The sequence below is a fragment of the Anabrus simplex genome, chromosome 1, assembly GCF_040414725.1.
Source record: "Anabrus simplex isolate iqAnaSimp1 chromosome 1, ASM4041472v1, whole genome shotgun sequence".
NCBI classification, from domain to species: Eukaryota; Metazoa; Arthropoda; class Insecta; order Orthoptera; family Tettigoniidae; genus Anabrus; species Anabrus simplex.
In genome coordinates, this window is record NC_090265.1 from 1,584,774,361 (window position 1) to 1,584,794,265 (window position 19,905).

Below are 19,905 nucleotides of genomic sequence, written 5' to 3' on the forward strand. Positions count from 1 at the left end.
GTCCCTCTTAAGGACCAGCTGAAACACATCATGAAGACAACTGGTACAGATATACAAACATGGGAACGATGTCTCTGTGGCGGAACACTACATCCACTGCTGTCAACTTGTTTGAAAGAGAATGCCGCAGACATCAAGAGGCCAAGCGACAAGCAAGAAAACCAATATATGGTCCGTTACTGGACACTACAGTTTCTATATCTATATCAAGCAAGAAAACTCCGTCAATTACAACCCCGCCCTCCTCCATCCATTCAGTGCGATTTGTGCGGGCGCATGTTTTATGCCAGGATTGGTCTGTTTAGTAATCGTAAACACATCCATAAACTGAGTTGAACTGGCCAATGTATGCACGAAGAACTTATATATACTCGGATCGAGTTACAGCCGACGACAATGAGTTTTCACTGTAATCGCAGATACACAACGTAAAATGCCTTCATGTCGGAAAAAATCTTATGTAGTGTTTCCACATCCCTGTTGGATAGTTTTTATTTTTATATTCAATAGTACATTTTCTCGTTTAACACGTTCATTTTTGTTGTCCCCTGCAGAAATGCCTTAACAAGGTTTTACTGTATATCATTCTTTGGATATCTTATCAGAATACCTGACACCAGAATTAGCAGAAGAATAATTGAAAAATTATGGAATAGCAAGACCAAGATTAACTGGATCACGAAAATTAAGGAGGATATTAAAGAACTACAAATAAGAATAGACGATCTCAAAAACAAAACAGAAAAAATTAAGATACTTCAAGACACACACACCAGGCTACATACAAAGATCAATAAAAGGTCTAATGGTAGGGTATTTTCAACAGAACAAAGGCAGCATCTCTCAGAATGAAAAAATATTGGGCTAATAGGAAATCAAGAAATCCTTTGTATAATTGACTAGTGGTCCAATGTAGGCCATAAAATGTAAAATAAAATAAAAATTTAAAAATTATTATCTTTCATCTTGAAATATGGTTGCATAACTTGGACCATGAGAATTAAAATTATCAGTAGAATCCAAGCAGCAGAAATGAGATTTGTAGAATGATTAGTACAATACAGACGGATAGTCCGTAATGAGGAAATCTAAAAGAAGGCTTAAGTTGTGTATCTGCAAGACAGAATAACATCACAGCAGCTGAGATGGTATGGATATGTGAAACAAATGTATGACAAAAGACCAAGAGGGCGACAATGATTCAGGAACAAGGACGTGGTGAAAACTGACACTGAATAGCAAGGACTTGCTTTGGAAATCATCAAAGATGGGGAAGGGTTCAGAAACCGTAATCGGTAGAGAAGCTTCGTTTGCCAACCCACTGCTTAAGATTGAACGACATGGGATATGATGATGATCTTTTATTATAATTAACTTTCTTACACACAGAAATCATGTAGTCCTGTGAAACAAATATAGGCTGACCAAAAGAGAGAAAAGGGACAGAGGATACATCTGTACTGGTGTGAATACCATAAGAATACATACCTGGAAGAATGTGAATGATGACTGTGCACCACCACTTCATCTCTCTCTCTCTGCTTCTCATCATGCCGCTTACGCGCAGATTCGGTGTATTTTGAGTGGTAGTCAGTAGGCTCCAGTTTGATTCTGATTACTTCCTCATGCCCTTTCCGAAATTCCTCATCCTTTCTTTGGTGATGTCTTTTATGTTCTCTATGGTGGCTCCTAGGCTTTCTACTAATATATCCATTTTCATCAGCTATTTCTTTACTTTCAATATCTCTATACTTGCATTTGTGTCGTCTTTTCTTAGACTTGACAACAATTCTTTCACGAGAACTATTACTAGATAAGGAAATGGGATCATCAGATTCATCAGAATATTTTGAAGCAGAGAAATCACCATTTTCTGATTCACTCGATATGATACATACTTCTGGCGATGGATGGTGCCTCTTCCTTTTATGCCTCGAAGACTTTGTATCCATGTTGAGATTCTTCATTATACAGCAAGGACTGCAAAATAGAATAATAAAAAGGAATTATAATGATGAATACCTAACTTCAAACAACTATAACTTTACTATGTGTTCTAATAATAATGTTATTTGTTTTACGTCCCACTAACTACTCTTTTACGGTTTTCGGAGACGCCAAGGTGCCGGAATTTAGTCCCGCAGGAGTTCTTTTACGTGCCAGTAAATCTACCGACACGAGGCTGACATATTTGAGCACCTTCAAATACCACCGGACTGAGCCAGGATCGAACCTGCCAAGTTGGGGCCAGAAGGCCAGCGCCTTAACCGTCTGAGCCACTCAGCCCGGCACTATGTGTTCTAAGTAGAAGTGTTCTTCCTAGGACCTTTCTCATGGCCTTGCCATTTTTACAGGCTGCCTGGCTAACATTACCTAGGTAATTGCTAGATGCATGATATTCATACAAATACATACAAATTAAAATGTACATACTGTTATTTAGAAGTTTAAAATACTCAGTTATATCTTGTTCGTGATAACACTAAAATAGTTATATTTTGCAGGTAATGTTTACCTGTCTGATATTATTGTCATTACCCTGAGGGGGAAAAAATTTGAAATTTTAGTATATTCATTTTTACGTAGTATTCCCCGCCCGCCTACTCATTCCTGCCACCCAGCTGTCGAAAATTTCTAGAGAGAACACTGAAGTAGTATATCTTTCATCTCATCTACTAGTTTTATTACAGCTCTGAAATGTAAACAATACACAAAGAAACATTTCAATCCTATTTTAAGAGCACTTGTGTTTATCAAATTATTTTTTATTTTTTTATTGGTTTAATGCTGCACCAACCCTTGATAGTATTGCGGCAACAACAGGATAAGAAAGGACTAGTACCAGGAAAGAAGTGGTCATGGCCTTAATTACAGTACATTCACAGCATCTGCCTGATGTAAAAAAAGAAAGCAAACAAAACAAACTTCAGAACTGCCAATGGTGGTGTTTGAACCCACTATCACCTGAATGCAAGCTCAAACCATGAGCCAGCTCGCTCAATCAATCAAAATTAATAATCCAACATTTGGAGGATACAAGTAACTTATATGCCATCTGCAATCAGTTAACTTCTTACAAGAAGCCCCAGTAATTATATACCACTTACATTGCAGTCTAAATTTTTTTTAAATGAACTAGTTTTCAAGAAACCACACAGAAATGTCACATAGAAATATAAGAAATAATAAACATACATTGGCAACAAAAAGCTTAGGACCTTTAAAGGCTCTCAACACCTAAGATCAACAGAACTTCTTTAAAAATTAAAAAAAAAAAAAAAAAAATTAATCCAAGACCAACTCACACTTGATTAGGAACTCTGAAATCAGCTGACTACAGATAACTAGGACGACATTCTATCTACTCAATGAATCATCCTATGAACCCCCTCCATCTGTTTCGATTATATTTCCCCTATTTCAACTACAGAAATTTATCTGAATCATGCCTCTATATTGCTTCTCAGTCTTTCTCATGGTCACTTATCCAAGAGTCAAACATTTTCCTTAATAATCCATTTGCCTCCATCGGCCACATGCGCTTAATCCTCCGAGTCCAGATGATGTAATGATGTCCTGCTATCTACCAACATACACCATGATTCTGACATCTATATTTTGTATTCTGTTATATCCTCTTTCATGTTAGTGGTTTCAAGTTGTACTCCGTACAATTAAAGGTACATCTGCGAGAATGGTTAATACATATAATACATGGGTTATTGTGTTCCAACTTATGTTTAATGGTACCGGTTTCATAACCTCTCTCGGGCGCTCACCCCTTCATAACGGACAATTTTTTCGGTCCCGACGGTGTCCGTTGTAGAGAGGTTTTACTGTATCTTCCTGTTCCCATTCACACCTGGCTCCATCAAGCCACATTTGACAACCGTTTGATGTTAAAAGTCCATAAACACTGACTGCTATTATCTCACCGTCTTGGCCGTAAGAGATTCCAAAGTTGGACATCAACTGGTGCTCAGTTGGAGGGAAGCACCTGGCCTTAACATTAGAAAACTGCTTCCTTTTAACATTCTCTTGGGTTGCCCATCTCTCCTTCCATTTACATCACAACAGCATCTATTATCAACAGTGATCACCACCATATTCTATCCTCCACTGATGAATGCTGCAGTTGAAAATATTGGACTCATGATTCTTTCATGTTTATTTTATCAAAGCATGCTTACACAGTGAATTGCTGACAGTTATATCACATTTCCTAGTCAAATCCTTTATGATGTTAGCTTGAGCAATAGATCTCAAGGAGTCGTTGTGGGGATCGTAAAGAAAAGTTTAAACAAACTACGAAGGCAACAATAGTATAAATTAGCAAACTTACAATGCACTCACCAAAGAACACTTACACTGGTGTTGAACTATATCTTCCACTGTTGCTCTGTTTCAATCAGAATGCTGAAGACATGAAGAGGCCAAAGACAAACATGAAAGTTTTGCCAGTCCCAGTCACATGCTATCTCATGCGTCCAGTGCAATTTGTGTCAAGTCAATCTGAAAATATAGAAGTTTAGCCAGTTTAACACTCCATAAACCAACAATATAGAGTGGGCTTTGTATATTGGTACTTTCTCACGAAAAAGTCAGGTGTCGATCATAACTATGAACCTAGGCCTATAGAGGTATATTCTGAAAAAACAGATACCAGGAAAAACTAGTGTTCTGGTATGATCAAAATGACAGCGAAATTCAGAAGATATATTCTATGGTAATGATAAAACGCCAACATCTGTAGTTAATACAAGTAAATACTATAAAACATACTGTAATGTTTAGCTGCTTGGCTGATTGGTCAGCATACTGGCCTTCAGTTTAGATAGCACTGGGTTCAATTCCCAGCCAAGCTGAGGATTTTAACTCATCATCCTCCTCCTCCTTTCCCCTTATCCAGCTCTTGCCAGGTTGGGGTATACATGCAACTTCTCCAACTTCCTCTCTCCTTCCAGCAACCCTCTTCCATTATTTTGTCCCAGTCCAGGTTTCTTCTTCTTGCACTCCTCTTTATTAAAGTGGTCCCCCTTGGTCCTCACTCTCTTTCTCACAAATTTCATCTCCATCACCAATTTTGGGATTATTTTCTCCCACATTATCTTTACATGTTGAAACCATCTTAGTTTACTCCTATCAATTCTCTCGTTTCGGTTTTCCATTCAAACCTCCTTTCTTACATCTTTGTTTCTCAATCTGTCTTTCCTGCCATAATTTTTAGGTATTTTATTTCAATGGCTTGAATTCTACTCTCTTCTCTAGCCGTCATTTTTTAGGTCTCAGCTGAATAAGTCAACATGGGTGCATAATACATTTTGTACATTATCTCTTTACATGTCCTTGGTTCTTCCTCATTCTAGACAAGGTTTCTTACACCTGGTAAAATGCATTGCCCTGTTGCACTCTCTTGCTACTCTCCATGTCCAGCCTTGTATTCTGCATTAATTCACTCCCTGGGTATTTGAAATTGTCAACAATTTCAAGGCTTTGACCACCAATTTTCAAAGTGCCCTTCCCATGTAATCTTGATATCACCATGGTCTTGCTTTCCTCTGTGCTGATTTTCAAACCATACTTTTCAATTTTCTCATTCAGTGCATCATGTTGTTCTTGTACATCTTTGCTGTTCGTTCCTCCACAATATTGTCTGCAAATAATAATAACTTCATCTCCCTATTCCCGTATGATTCCTATGTCTCCTTTACAATTTTGTCCATAACCATTAGAAACAAACATTGACACCACACTCCCCTCTCATAGTCCAGTTTCATTTCTAACCCACTGGACTTTCCAACAGGAGTCTCTACACTGCTGATGCAGTTGTACATTGGTTGCACCATTTCTAGAGCTTGTGTACCCAGTCTCTTTTTGACCATGGGTTTTCAGACTTTATCACTGGGAACACTATCATATGCCTTTGTCAGATCTATAAATGTCATGACAAGATCCTTTCCCAATTCTTTTCCATTAATTGCCTCACGTTGAAGATTGGGTCCACTGTAGATCTTCCACTTCTAAAGCCATACTGTTCCTCTTGCAACTCTCATTTTACCTTTCTTCTCATTCTCCTTTCCAGTAGTTTTGCCACTGATGAATGTGATTACTCTATAGTTACTACACACTTCTTTGTCCCCCTTCTGGTATTATCATTCCCCTTCCCCAGTCCTCTGGCAAACGTTTTTGTTTCCATATGCACTTAACAATCTGTACACCCACTGCAGGCCAATAGATCCAGCAGCCTACACACTAATTTCATCCATCCCTGGTGCCTTCACCATTTTCATTTTATAGACTGCTAATTCCACCTCTAACACTGTTATATTACTACAGTCTCTTCTGCACAATTTCTCACATTCTGCAGTTTATCACAATACTCCTTTCTTCTTCTCTTTAATTTTTCTGGATGTGTTATCAACTCTCCACCTTCCTCTTTCATCAGCTTTGTATAAACCCTTTCTTTCCTATTACTTCGTATAATTCCTTACTGCATTCTTTTACTGCCAGATCCATCTGTTTCCATCTTTCTGCAAATTTTTCCCAACTTTTCTTCTCTTACCAATTTCCCTTTATTATCAAGATACTTCCTACCGAGCAAGTGGCCGTGCGGTTTGGGTCATGTAGCTATCAACTTGCATTTGAGAGATAGTGGATTCGAACCCCACTGTCGGCAGCCCTGAAGATGGTTTTCCATGATATCCCATTTTCACACCACCAGGCAAATGCCAGGGCTGTGTCTTAAATAAGGTCACAGTTGCTTCCTTCCCATTCCTATCACATCCGTAAAAGCTATCTGTGTCGGTGCGACATAAAGCAAATTTCTTTTTTTAATCTCTATTTTATTCTTGCCATGCCTCCTTTTCTTTCACTGCTTCTCATTCCATCACAATGTCTCCTTTTCTTTCACTCTTGTCGATGTGCTACCACAAGCATTCTCTGCCCCATTCACAAATGCCCATTCGATGTTGGACCATTCATCTTCCACATTTCCTACTTCAGTAACTGGAATTTGTTGTTTCAGTCTCTCCAGAAATTTTTCTTGTACATTCTTATCCTTTAATTTCCACATTTTTATTTTTCTATCTCTTATCTCCTTTAATGTTTTTCCCACTCTCATTTTTGCTATCACAACTCTAGTCTCCATCGAATGCTTCTCCTGACAAAGGTGTTACATCCATCAACTATCTGCGATTTGCCTTTCCCCAAGAAAGTAACAAATTACTGATTTTATTCTTCTGTCACCCCACCCATAATTTTTCTGCTGTTTCTTCTCCAATTCATGTTACCCACAATCATTCCATTCCTCTCACAAAATTCAACTAATTTCTCCCCTTGTTTATTCCTTTTCCCATGTCCATTTGGTCCAATTACTTCTTCCTTTCCTTGACCATTGTTTTCCACCTGTGCATTTAAGTCTCCCATTATAATCACTTCCACATCAGTTATATCATTTTCTAATTTCTCTAGCAATTCCTCAACATCCTCTTCTTTGTTCCCTGTTTGTGGTACATACACTTGTATGGAAGTCCTTCATTTCGTTCCTCATTCTATCTAATTTTCATTGACCTGTTGCTGATGTACTCTACCATATCCACATACTCCTCCAGCAGTTTTGAAATTAACAGGCCCATTCCATTTTTTGCCTCTCGGCCACCACTCCAATATAGTGTCTATCATTCCCCTTTCCATTATCTTCGCTCAACCCCATCATTTCTATACCCTCTTTCTCCATAAAATCCACATTTTCTGCTTTTCTTCAGGGTCAGAACGTTGATTATGCCCATCTTCATGATGTCTGCTACTGGTCGCCCATTTTTCACAGTTCCCCCAGCACCCAAGGAACTACACGTCACTTGCAGAGTATGCCCTAACCTTTTCCGAGTTTACAAATACTATATTCATATTTAGGCTATTATTACTGTGGGGTCGCCACTCCCAGAGGCATTTTAACCTACTGCCTCTGATGTAACTTTGGGCCGCTCCTCACGATTACAGACAGGCCTTGCAACTGCTTCACTGAAGTACAGACATTGCTGACAGGAGAAATTTCTTCCGTTTTACCTGCCACTGGGACTGAGGCCCCTCTTCTGATATATAAACTGTAGACCATGTTCACCATTCTGGTGAATTTGTGTGTCATTTCCTACACAAAGGTTTCACCTGGCTTCCAAAGGGAGGACTCCTCTGCCCGCAGCCACTGGTCCGCCCTCTGAGTGTCAAATTTGGCGATGTAGACCTTGATTCCCATAGGGAACCTGAAATATTTGTTCCGAATGAGTAAATTTATAATACCAATTTAAATGATCCGTTATTGGACAATATAAATTTTCCAGCTCATTCCCAGTTGCCAGCGTTTCACCCTGGTGTGCTAAGTTGGGACATAGCACACCCACCAAGATGCATGGCTAGTGCATACCATGGAGGCCATTGTGTAGGCTACTTGGAGCCACCAGCAGTGCCAATGCACTATGAGAGACTAGGCACTATGCCAGGCAGGCATCAATTTTTGTTAATGAGACAAAGTCTCTCATAGTGCATTGGCACTGCTGGTGGTTCCAAGTAGCCTACGCAATGGCCTCCATGGTATGCACTAGCCATGCATCTTGGTGGGTATGCTATGTACTAACTGATGAGCCCAACTTAGCACACTAGGGCAAAACGCTGGCAACCAGGAATGAGTTAGCTGGAAAATTTATAATGTCCAATAATGGACCATTTATACAGGGTTATTCTAAATTATTGTTGGGGTTACAAAAATTCATAACTCACAGTGCAATTGATGTAGGAATATGAATCTTTTTTATTGTGTACTGTAACTCAAAGTTATTTTGACATCCATAGTACATTACAAATGCTCGATATGTGCGCTTTGTGTCACTCTACACACATCTACTCGATAGTCCATCTCTTCCCACACACGAGTCAACATGGCAGCGGTGATGCTTTCGAAGGCGGCTTGAACGCGCTGTCTCAGTTCCTGAATATCCACCGGTAGAGGAGGAGCAAATACCTAATCTTTAACATAATCCCACAGGAAGAAATCGCATGGTGTAAGATCTGGTGAATGTGGTGGAAAAGGTAAGAGTATCAGATCACCTTCCATTCCACATTCCATCCATCGTTGTGGAAGTTTTTGGTTTAAAAATGCTCTAACCCCCATGTGGAAATGAGGTGGTACACCATCCTGTTGCAGCACGTAATCATCCCTGTCATCACTCAACTGGGGTAACAGCCATTCTGAGAGCATGTCAAGGTAAGTCAGCTCTGTTACTGTCTGTTCATGGAAGAACGGGCCATAGACCTTCGCATTTGAAATGGCACAGAACACATTCACCTTAGGAGAATCTCGCACATGTTCCACATAACAATGGGGGTTCGTTGCACCCCAAATGCGAACGTTTTGTTTGTTTACCTTTCCACTTACATGAAAAGTAGCTTCGTCACTGAAAACTACTCTGTCAAGAAAACCATCATCATCTTCAATCCGTTCCTGCAGTGCCATGCAAAAGTTGAAACGTAGGGCTTTGTCATTAGCTGTTAGAGCTTGATACAATTGTAGGCGATATGACTTTACCTTTAGGCACCTTCGTAACACACACCATACTGTGGTTTGAGGAACTTGCAGTTCCCTGCTACACCTCGTAGTTGATTTCTTAGGACTACGGAGATAAACGCCCCTAATCCGATTCACATCCACTTCTGACACAGTGGGACGCCCACTGCTTTTCCCTTTGCACGAACAACCTGTATCCACAAATTGTGCGTACCATCTGCGAATAGAGTTGTCGGAAGGAGGCTCCTTCCCGTATTTTGTCCGAAAATGGCTCTGGACTCTGGTAACGGATCGGTGTTGATGAAATTCAAGAGTACAAAACGCTTTCTCCTTATTGCTAACCACCATTTCGTTAAACACTGCTATTACTGCCATCTGGTGGTAACTTATGTACTACAGTTTATGTAAAACAAAACTTTGAGAGCTTGTCTAACCGTTACTGCAACAATAAAAATGGTATGTTTTCCATGTTTTCAGAAAAAAAATTTACGAAACCCCTACAATCATTTAGATTAAGCCTGTATTGGTATTCTACTGTCGCATACAGTAGCAGGATGATCTTAACCTTTAGTGAGTACAAGTATGTAAATACTCTAAAACACTCTGTAATGTCTGGCTCCTTGGCTGATTGATCAGTGTATTAGCCTTCAATTCAGATAGCCTGGGTTCAATTCCCAGCCGGTTGAGGATTTTAACTATGTATAATTAATTCCTCTGGCTTGGGGACCAGGAATTTCTGTCTGCTTTAATACACTTCTCTTCATATATACGCACACACCACACTACCAGCCACCACAGACATATGGAACAGTGAATTTTGTGAAACCTGCCTAAAGCAGCCACCAGTTGTTCTTCTGAAAAAACATAGCCATTAGTACAGGCGGCCACTGAATTAAGGTTACGAAATTTTGAAATTGAGGAAAAGGTCTATTTCATCACATGACTAGCTAGTGTAGGACCTACAGGATATTAAAAGTAGCACGTACTATGGGTATGTATACAGAGTAGGCTATTTTAAATGTACAGCAGAATGACATTTTCTTAATTTACTTAATTTCCAATAAAATCTTTCAGTGTGGTTTGCTCTGTAGTATTTCCACAACTCTTCTCAACAGCACACATTTCAAAAGATTCTAGAAGTTTATTCAGATGCAAGACAGAATTCTTGCAGTACTGCATCTCATGACACAAAGGCTATATGTTGTGTTAATCATTTGTATCTTGGCACATTTAGCAATTTCATTTCCTTGCAGAAATTCCTTTCTTGCTTCCAAGAATCACTTTTCTCCTCCCCATCAATGTTAAAACCACCCTTCATTTAACTCACATTGCACCTTACAAATTCACTTACTAAATACAATACTAATACTGAACTCATCACCAAACTGCCAATAAACATAGTATACTAATTCATCAACATCACACCATCCATTTCTCTCGTCCAGCTCTCCCTGAGTTAAGATGTTTATGGCACCTTTCCATCTTCTCTATCTAACCAACACTGTTCCTATTTAACTGTGTTCCAATCCAGGTTTATTTGAATTATAGGCTACTATTCTGTAAACTACTGTATGTCCAACCCTTATCCTGCTTCTCTACGGGGTAGGATAAGACGAGACGAAATGAGATTAATTTTCATAACGAGTTTCTGTGACCGGGTGCAATTTCCGACGTCAACCGCAACAGAGGAGTTAACGAGATGAAATGAATGACGTGATATATGACAGAAGGAACAGAGAGGGTGAAACCCAGTGCCAGCACAGTCTAATCCTGTCGAGTAGCACCATCGACAGCTTTATATGCTCTCACTCTGTACGTACACTGTGGAGAGGTTTGGAATTGAATTGAATCCAGGCTTTTGGCACTCAATCTAGTAATTAGAAATTGTATACCAACACCTCTCCTATCCTTCTGGCCAACATTCTGATGGTGACATTTTTTCAACCAGCGGGACATGATGTGCCATGCAAGCTTCGTAACATTATAAGGAAGTAGAAATGATGAAAATCTTACGTGTAGTTAATTTCAGAGGAGAGATGGGTTCATTGCGATGTCCACGAACCCACCAGCCCACCACAAGAAGTACATTTACTTTTATAACCTAATGAAGAGTAGCCATGGCATTCCCCGTTGCTGAAGTAGCTACTAGCATTGCTACTGGCTACCGTAAAATGCGTTGTGACATCATTCCCAGGAATTATGAGAATTACATTGTTACCAACTCCCACAGAATAAAAGCACGAGTAAATAAAATGTTTAAAGGAAACAATGTAGAATACAGAGGAGCAATATTTTTATATGAAACTTACCTGGCAAAATTTCAGACAATGCAATCGTTTTTCAGTGCAGACATCTAGACGCAAGTACACTGTCATTTGTTTATTTCTTGCCAACTTATTGCGAGGGTCATGATTGTGCAATGCACAGGGCGACCAACTCTTGATCTTAAGAACTAGTCGTACCCTGCAGCAGCGCTACTTTTGAACTTACGAATTAGCGGATTGTTTTGGACTGACACCGAACAAACAGGGTCTGGGGGACGAAGCGGGATCGCGAAGAGGCTGTTAGGCCTCTAGCATTCCATACAGTAATGACAGTGCATTCAAATTTACCGTAATGTAGTGGAGGATTCAACAATGAACTGTTATTGGCAGGGACTTGTGACATCAAATGCACTGCACTCTCGACCTGGAGACACTACTTATCCAGAACCATGTGACATTTTGTCATTAGCCCACATAGAAAGTGCTGATATTGCCATAGGCCAATGTCTGTCATGAGAACAATCTATGGCCACGGCGTATACTGTCTGCATGGCATGGAAAAAAGTGATAAGGTCATTGAATGCTTATCATAGTTCCTAAACAGACAGGTTAGCAGCCTTCTGCCTGATCACGTCGAAGGAAACGTTGTTCACGAGAAGGAAAAGAATGACAGTCATTCCGCGCATAGATGTTTGCGATACAAGTGTTGTCTCATAGTACTAATATTGCATGGCATGGGATATAGTGTTAATCAGACCATATACACTTGAACCAGTAACGATCATGGCCACCAAGCAGGCTATAATTTGATAACTATTAGTGACATGAAATCACTTGGGAAGAAATAGATCAAAGATCGTACAATGTGCAGGATACTCATTGAAGCAAAAACATACAAGGTGCACAGTCTTTTCCGGTTTCACTAAGAGATGGTGCCAGCAAACAGTATGCAGCGTATGAATTTGACACATATATTGGTTTGTTTGTCTGACATTAACCTACGAACACACACAAGTTGAATCCGCCAAACACTAGCGTCTGTGTTCTATCGTTCAGTGATCGTGTCGACATTTGAGCCTCAAAAAGAACATTTGCGTTATGCATTGCTTTACTTATTTAATCAAAAGAAAAAGGCTGTGGAAAGTCATCGTTCACTGGTAGAAACATGTGGTGAACACGCTCCATCGATTACAACATGTGATCGTAATCTATAATCTTCATTTCCGTATTGACGAATTGCACAATTAAAAATAGGAGAGGATTTCCACCAATCAATACTTATTTATTGCATATGTTAAGTTACAGGACCGGTTTCGACCTCATATACAAGGTCATCTTCAGCTGAACCATACATACATATTTATATAATGAAGCTTTGATTAAGACTGTGTTGTTAAAGGAATGCTATATGATGATGATGTACATTTAGTCACATACAAATGGGGCAAGTCTTAGCGTGAACTGGCGTATATGTCATTCTGTACAATATTGCAACTGTATGTCTAAAATATTATGTTGAAGGTCTTAAAATTAGTGTATAAAATATGTCTTTACTTAAACTATCTTATATATATATATATATGCATATGAACATTCGTTCTTGCTTGTTGGTCAATACATCGACTAACTTCCGTATTTAAGTCTTATTTACAGTTGTACACTTCAGCTGCTATTCTTGGAGTTTGTAAAATTGCATGGGTAAAAGATTTTGTCTTCATGTGTATATGTGGGATAAAATACTTTCAATTTAATAAAAAAGTGCCAAATGTATGGATGAAATTCAACTAAAATATGTTCAGCTCTGCTGTGTGTGTTGCCTTTTTATTGGAACCAATTCATGTTGTCCTGTGGCGTCCGTAAATTTGGATGACATTGGGTTCAAAGTAGTGGCTCCTTTCCCATTTGTAGCTGTGCAATGATGTTATGTTTATCTGTGGAAGATAAGATTGAGTTATAAGTGATATTGTGTTGGAGGAATGTCTAAGTGTTATGTGTGTGAATTGGAATATGTACTTACTGTTGTTGGTGTAGCTGAGTTGTGTTTGACGTGCGAGCTTGTAATGTACTACTTCGTGTTCTTCTTGGGCTCATACTAGCTGCTGTGAGGGGAAGGAAAGGAGTGGTAGGGAGAGTTGTTGTTGTGGGGGTAGGGGTGGAGCAACAGAAAAACACCAAACAACACACTGTTGCTCTACCCCTACCCCCACAACAACAACTCTCCCTACCACTCCTTTCCTTCCCCTCACAGCAGCTAGTATGAGCCCAAGAAGAACACGAAGTAGTACATTACAAGCTCGCACGTCAAACACAACTCAGCTACACCAACAACAGAAGTACATATTCCAATTCACACACATAACCCTTAGACATTCCTCCAACACAATATCACTTATAACTCAATCTTATCTTCCACAGATAAACATAACATCATTGTACAGCTACAAATGGGAAAGGAGCCACTACTTTGAACCCAATGTCATCCAAATTTATGGACGCCACAGGACAACATGAATTGGTTCCAATAAAAAGGCAACACACACAGCAGAGCTGAACATATTTTAGTTGAATTTCATCCATACATTTGGCACTTTTTTTTAAATTGAAAGTGTTTTATCCCACATATACACTTGAAGACAAAATCTTTTACCCGTGCAATTTTACAAACTCCAAGAATAGTAGCTGAAGTGTACAACTGTAAATAAGACTTAAATACAGAAGTTAGTCGATGTATTGACCAACAAGCAAGAACGAATGTTCATATGCATGAAGTGCTTTTATATATTGTATTTATCTTGTACATATATAAAAGATAGTTTAAGTAAAGACATATTTTATACACTAATTTTAAGACCTTCAACATAATATTTTAGACATACAGTTGCAATATTGTACAGAATGACATATACGCCAGTTCACGCTAAGACTTGCCCCATTTGTATGTGACTAAATGTACATCATCATCATATAGCATTCCTTTAACAACACAATCTTAATCAAAGCTTCATTATATAAATATGTATGTATGGTTCAGCTGAAGATGACCTTGTATATGAGGTCGAAACCGGTCCTGTAACTTAATATATGCAATAAATAAGTACTGATTGGTGGAAATCCTCTCCAATTTTTAATTGTACAACATGTGAGACATGGTTTTGACAATTTAAACATGGTGATTTCAATGTGAAAGAAAGTGTGTGCTCCGGCAGCCCACAGAAGTGCGAAGACGAGCAATTGCAGGCATTACTGGGTATGATGACCCAACTCAAACTCAACAGCGATAAAATGTGTCACAAGAAACAATCAGCAGACATTTATGAGCAATGGGAAAGATCAATAAACTCGGTAAATGGGTCCCACATGATTTGAATGAATGACAAATGGAAAAATGCAAAATCTCTTGTGAAATGCTGCCTCAGCGCCACGAATGAAAATCATTTTTGTACCGAATTGTGACAGATGACGAAAATGGATTTATTCTGAAAACCTGAAGTGGAGAAAATTGTGGCAGTCACCTGGTGAAGCCGGTCCTTCAACACCAAGACCAAATCTCATTGGCAAGAAGATCTTCTTGTGTCTGGTGGGACCAGAACGGTATTGTGCAGTATGAACTCTTGAAGCCCGGCAACACCGTTAATGCACAACGCTATCATCAACAAATGATTCACTTAAATCACGCACTGATCGAAAGACGACCGGAATGGGCCAAAAGACACGACAAAGTGATTTTGTTACACGATAATACACAGTCTCACACAGCAAAACCAGTGAAAGACACCTTGAAATCGCTTGGATAGGACATCCTTCTGCACCTCCCGTACTCCCCAGACCTAGTGCCATCTGACTATCACCTCTTCGCATTAATGGGGTACGCGCTCACACAGCAGCACTTCAGCAATTTCGAGGAAGTTGGAAAATGGCTCAACGAAGGGTTTACCACATAAGACAAGCAGTTTTTCTGGCATGGTATTCATAACTTACCTGAAAAATGGGCGAAGTGTGTAGAAGCCGGAGGCCAATATTTTGAGTAAACAAAAAATTAATTTCTCTTCAAAATTACATGTTTTCTTTACCACAAAAATGGCAAAAACTTATGCACACACCTAGTATCATACACCAGATGCAGTTATAACGTGATAAACAATGACACTCATTAGCATCTTGGTGTATCCATGGCGTTTGACTGTTCTGTATGATGGCCATCTTATGAAGACCAACTACCTTGCAGGTGGAAGAAGAATCCACTTCTTCAGAACCTATGTTCTGCAAACACAACCACCTGCAGCAATCAAAGATGCTTTCTGGGCAAAGCTCGACTAGAAAATACCCAAAGTGCTTAATCATCACTGGGAATCTCAACTGAAACACTGGACATGAGAAGGAAAATCATGCAAACCATAGTGGACATGAACAGAGAAAGATCAACGGCAGATAGCGAATCCGTATTATACAGAAGCACATGATCTGTACATCACCAACATCAGGTGGCGCCATCAGGAGTTATTACCCGTAGCTCAAGAAGACAAGTTTTACATATGGCTCATAAGTAATGTCAGCAGGGAAACTAAAACAACCTATGACGCATCATCTTCACTGTATCTCCACTGTTCAGAAAGTCAGCACCACATATGTATACTCCTTTTCACCAGTGCTCCATCACAGATTGTAAAAATAATTTCATCACTGAATGTGGCTGCTTACAAACAACTATGTATGCAACAGAAATTAGTAGTTCCATTTAAAATCAAAGCATTTTGATATTGCTACCTCGGTGCTTATGCAATGCATAAATGCATAATACACATTCTATCATGTGCCCCTAGGTGACAACTGCTTGTCGCTATAATCAACTATTCAGACGATGCTTGGGGTCAAAACTTAGGTGGGTAACCCTGTAATAACAAGACATTTGAAAGGGAAGAGGTATGATGACTGAGTGGCATTATCAATGTCTTCTCACCAAGTTGGCTGTGGTTTGAATCCCGATTAATGCATACACGATTTTAAAAATGAAAAGTCACGTCCCTGTGGTTCAGATTTGATGTAAAATTAGAGCTCCTATAGCTACGACCAAAATACCAACAGTCATGTAAGAATTACAAGCTTGCTTACATTTGCAAAGTGCAGATTAAATGAAATAATGTCCACAAGGGATGAGAGTCACAAATTTGCACAGTTCACTTCATAATAAATGTAAAAGGCCCAACTTTCATTATCAAGTAACAGGAGAAAAAAAGTATCTATAATGAATATAAATAATCTGACTGAACTGAGGACACATAGGAACAATTTGTTTGTCAGAATCTATTGTATAAAGCACACAACCGTTGCTATATGGGAAAACATACTACATCCTAAAAAAGCACTAATTGCAAATCCAAAATATAGTGTTCTAAGATGGGAAGAATCAATTATGGTGGATGATTCTTGCTATAAAGCTCTTGGATTTTAAGTTGATTCTACGTGCTTCAGTAAGAGTGATACATAAAAAGAATAATGTAAGGTAAAATTCTGGAATGTTGTGACTGGCACACTTCTTTGGTAATTGTTATCAACAAGGCCTGGCTTTAAAAAAAAAAATGCATATGCGCATATGCAAATGAACTCTAACTTATATATGTTGCACATCACTTGCCAACATGAGAAGCCTTCCCTGATCAAGGAAAGTGCTTTCAATGTTGCAGCTTTTTCACAACAGCTTTTTCTTTCTTTCTGACGATCAAACCATAAGCAACTACATAAGTAGAATCAGAAGTAAAATAAATAAAATCAGGCAGTCTTTGCCAGAAGAATGTTCTAAGCAGTCAGTGCCTGTGTACAAGTATTGCCCAGTTACCGTACGTCCGTCGACGTAGAATGATCATTTTCAGCGTATAAATTAATTCTATCCGACAACAGAAAGTCAATGACTCCCGAAAACATTGAAAAACTGTTAATAACCTACTGCCATGCATCATTTTGCAAGAAATGAAACATGTTAATCAATTTAACATTGAGCTAAAATTAAATAATGTATTTGGTAAGTGTATTTTGTTTTATTTTTAGTGCATATTTTCATGCATAATTTCAACATTTTTAGTGCATATGTGTATGCATATTTTTGGAGTTTTTAGTGCATATGAATCCGGGCCCTAGTTATCAAACATTCAAATTCTCAACATATTCTTCTGTTAAAAAGAACCTTGGCAATTGTAATTAAGCATTAAAATTCACAATATTTTCCTCTATAAATACAAGACATCTGTTTTACATAATATAAACAACTCTGTAGCTCTAAAATTTATTCAAGACTTGAAAAACTGTAGACCTCAATGGCATAAGAGAACTTCACAACCATCTGAGATGGACATTGTAAACACATTCATTTCATATCAAATTACAACATATGAAAACATTGTGTTACTGAATTTCTTAGTCATTATTAAGCATGCTCAGATGTCAACTAAATTTTCATTCTTTCTGAGCTTAGCAAAAACATTCCTCGGAAACCAACTCGCACTAATTCATATCAAAGGGCGTGATAGTTAGACACATCACTGACTGTCGTTCACCACTGTGCATAGGCCTACTCCTAACTCTTGAAAATCCATGCCAAATTTCAAAATGGAAACTTATGTGCTTACAGTTCGGATTTCAAAGTTCTGTGTCCTATGATCACTAGTCCTGTAAAATTCTAAATTTGCTTTGCTTCAAATCACACAGCCTAGTTGCGATAAACTTAGGTAAAACTCACAAATAGTGAATGCAAGTTCAATTTGTGATAAATGCCTAGTAATAAATGTCACCAAAATTTTAGAAGTGAATTTGTGTTGAACGCCAATTATTAGCCTACTTGCTGTATATATGCCGATCAAAATGAGGAACAGGATTAGTTGTTTAATTGTTTGTGTGTGGGTGTGTGCGTCCACGTGTGTGTGATCACCACAGGCCTGTTGTGGTTCTGATGACTAAAAGATTATCAGTAAGCTTATACTTAAACTGTAGTACATGTGCCAAATGATGCAAGGGATAAGAGATTGCAGTTCATTAAGGTGTGGCACTGGCACCCATCATTCGACAGTTTAACCAAAGCTTCTAGGTGTGACCCTTGGGAGTTCTGTAATGAATATGGTGTGATGATGATTAGGACTTACAAACTTAAAGAGTAAGGGAAATAACTGACGATGTTATGGACAAATATCTCAAGAAGAATAATTCTTTACATTCTACCACTTTTCAAATAATTATGTCTGTGATTATCTAATAAAAGCAGTGCATTGTGAAATGAATAATCTCCTCTTCTTGAATTACCTTTAAAACTGGCATACCCAAGATTCGGTTGTTTATCATCGTCAAGTTCATGTATGTGAACACAGACTAATGATTGCTCTGATCCCTAACTCGATGCTCACAACTCTACAAAGATTGGACAGCCACATTTGAACATCACACCCATAGAAAAGACTAAATTCCTACTAAGAGAAGTGATGCATATATCCGTGGGAGTAAAATATAGCGAGCAATAAATGATTATCTCGTGCAATAAACAAGGACACAAATCTTGCATAAAATTATGACAACTTAACCTAACTGTAATTCAGTTCAGAGTACACACATTCCTCAACACACGATCACAACTACATTTCGATTTTAAACTTCGTCCTGTAATGCCTTCAGCAAATCTAAAATCCTCGCCATGAGCGTAATGTCAAATTCAATATTAACACATAAGGTTACACTAACTATAATAATCAAAACTTTCACAATGTAACCTCCTCCATACAAAGTATCACAGGAAATACGTCATGATCAAAAGACAATGATATTGCATAACATAGTAAACCATTCTACCATATTATCAATGATATTCCATGACCTTCACCATAGACATCAAGCAAATACGGTAAAACCAAGACCGACTCCAATTCTTGGCGACACCAAATACAGTAAAGACAACACGCGACACTCAGCGAGATATCGAGAGACAGCTATTAGAGCTCTCTAGCGGATTGACCTGAAAACTACCGATTCTGTAATAAGAGCACGTGTATTTGTGTGTGAAGTTTTTGGTGTTATTTATGCGTTTTCAGTGAGCTGACATAATTAAAT

The 19,905-nt window shown here is 38.6% G+C and overlaps 1 protein-coding gene across 7 annotated transcripts in view; it reads right to left on the reverse strand.

The window, feature by feature from the left end:
- Nucleotides 1–19,577, reverse strand: part of LOC136858562 (uncharacterized) — a 75,937-nt gene extending 56,360 nt beyond the window's left edge. For 2 of the 7 annotated variants that reach the window (XM_067138198.2, XM_067138192.2), the window contains exons 1-3: nucleotides 19,388–19,577; nucleotides 4,354–4,512; nucleotides 1,489–1,980 (exon numbers count right to left, since the gene is read on the reverse strand). In XM_067138198.2, the coding sequence (XP_066994299.2) occupies nucleotides 1,489–1,967 (479 nt within the window). In that variant the 5' untranslated portion in view covers nucleotides 1,968–1,980; nucleotides 4,354–4,512; nucleotides 19,388–19,577. Of the gene's footprint in view, nucleotides 1–1,488; nucleotides 1,981–4,353; nucleotides 4,513–11,865; nucleotides 13,096–19,107 lie in introns of those variants that run through there. The other 5 variants (XM_067138194.2, XM_067138196.2, XM_067138193.2 and 2 more) reach the window with 5 other exon arrangements.
- Between the last annotated feature and the right edge of the window lie 328 nt (nucleotides 19,578–19,905).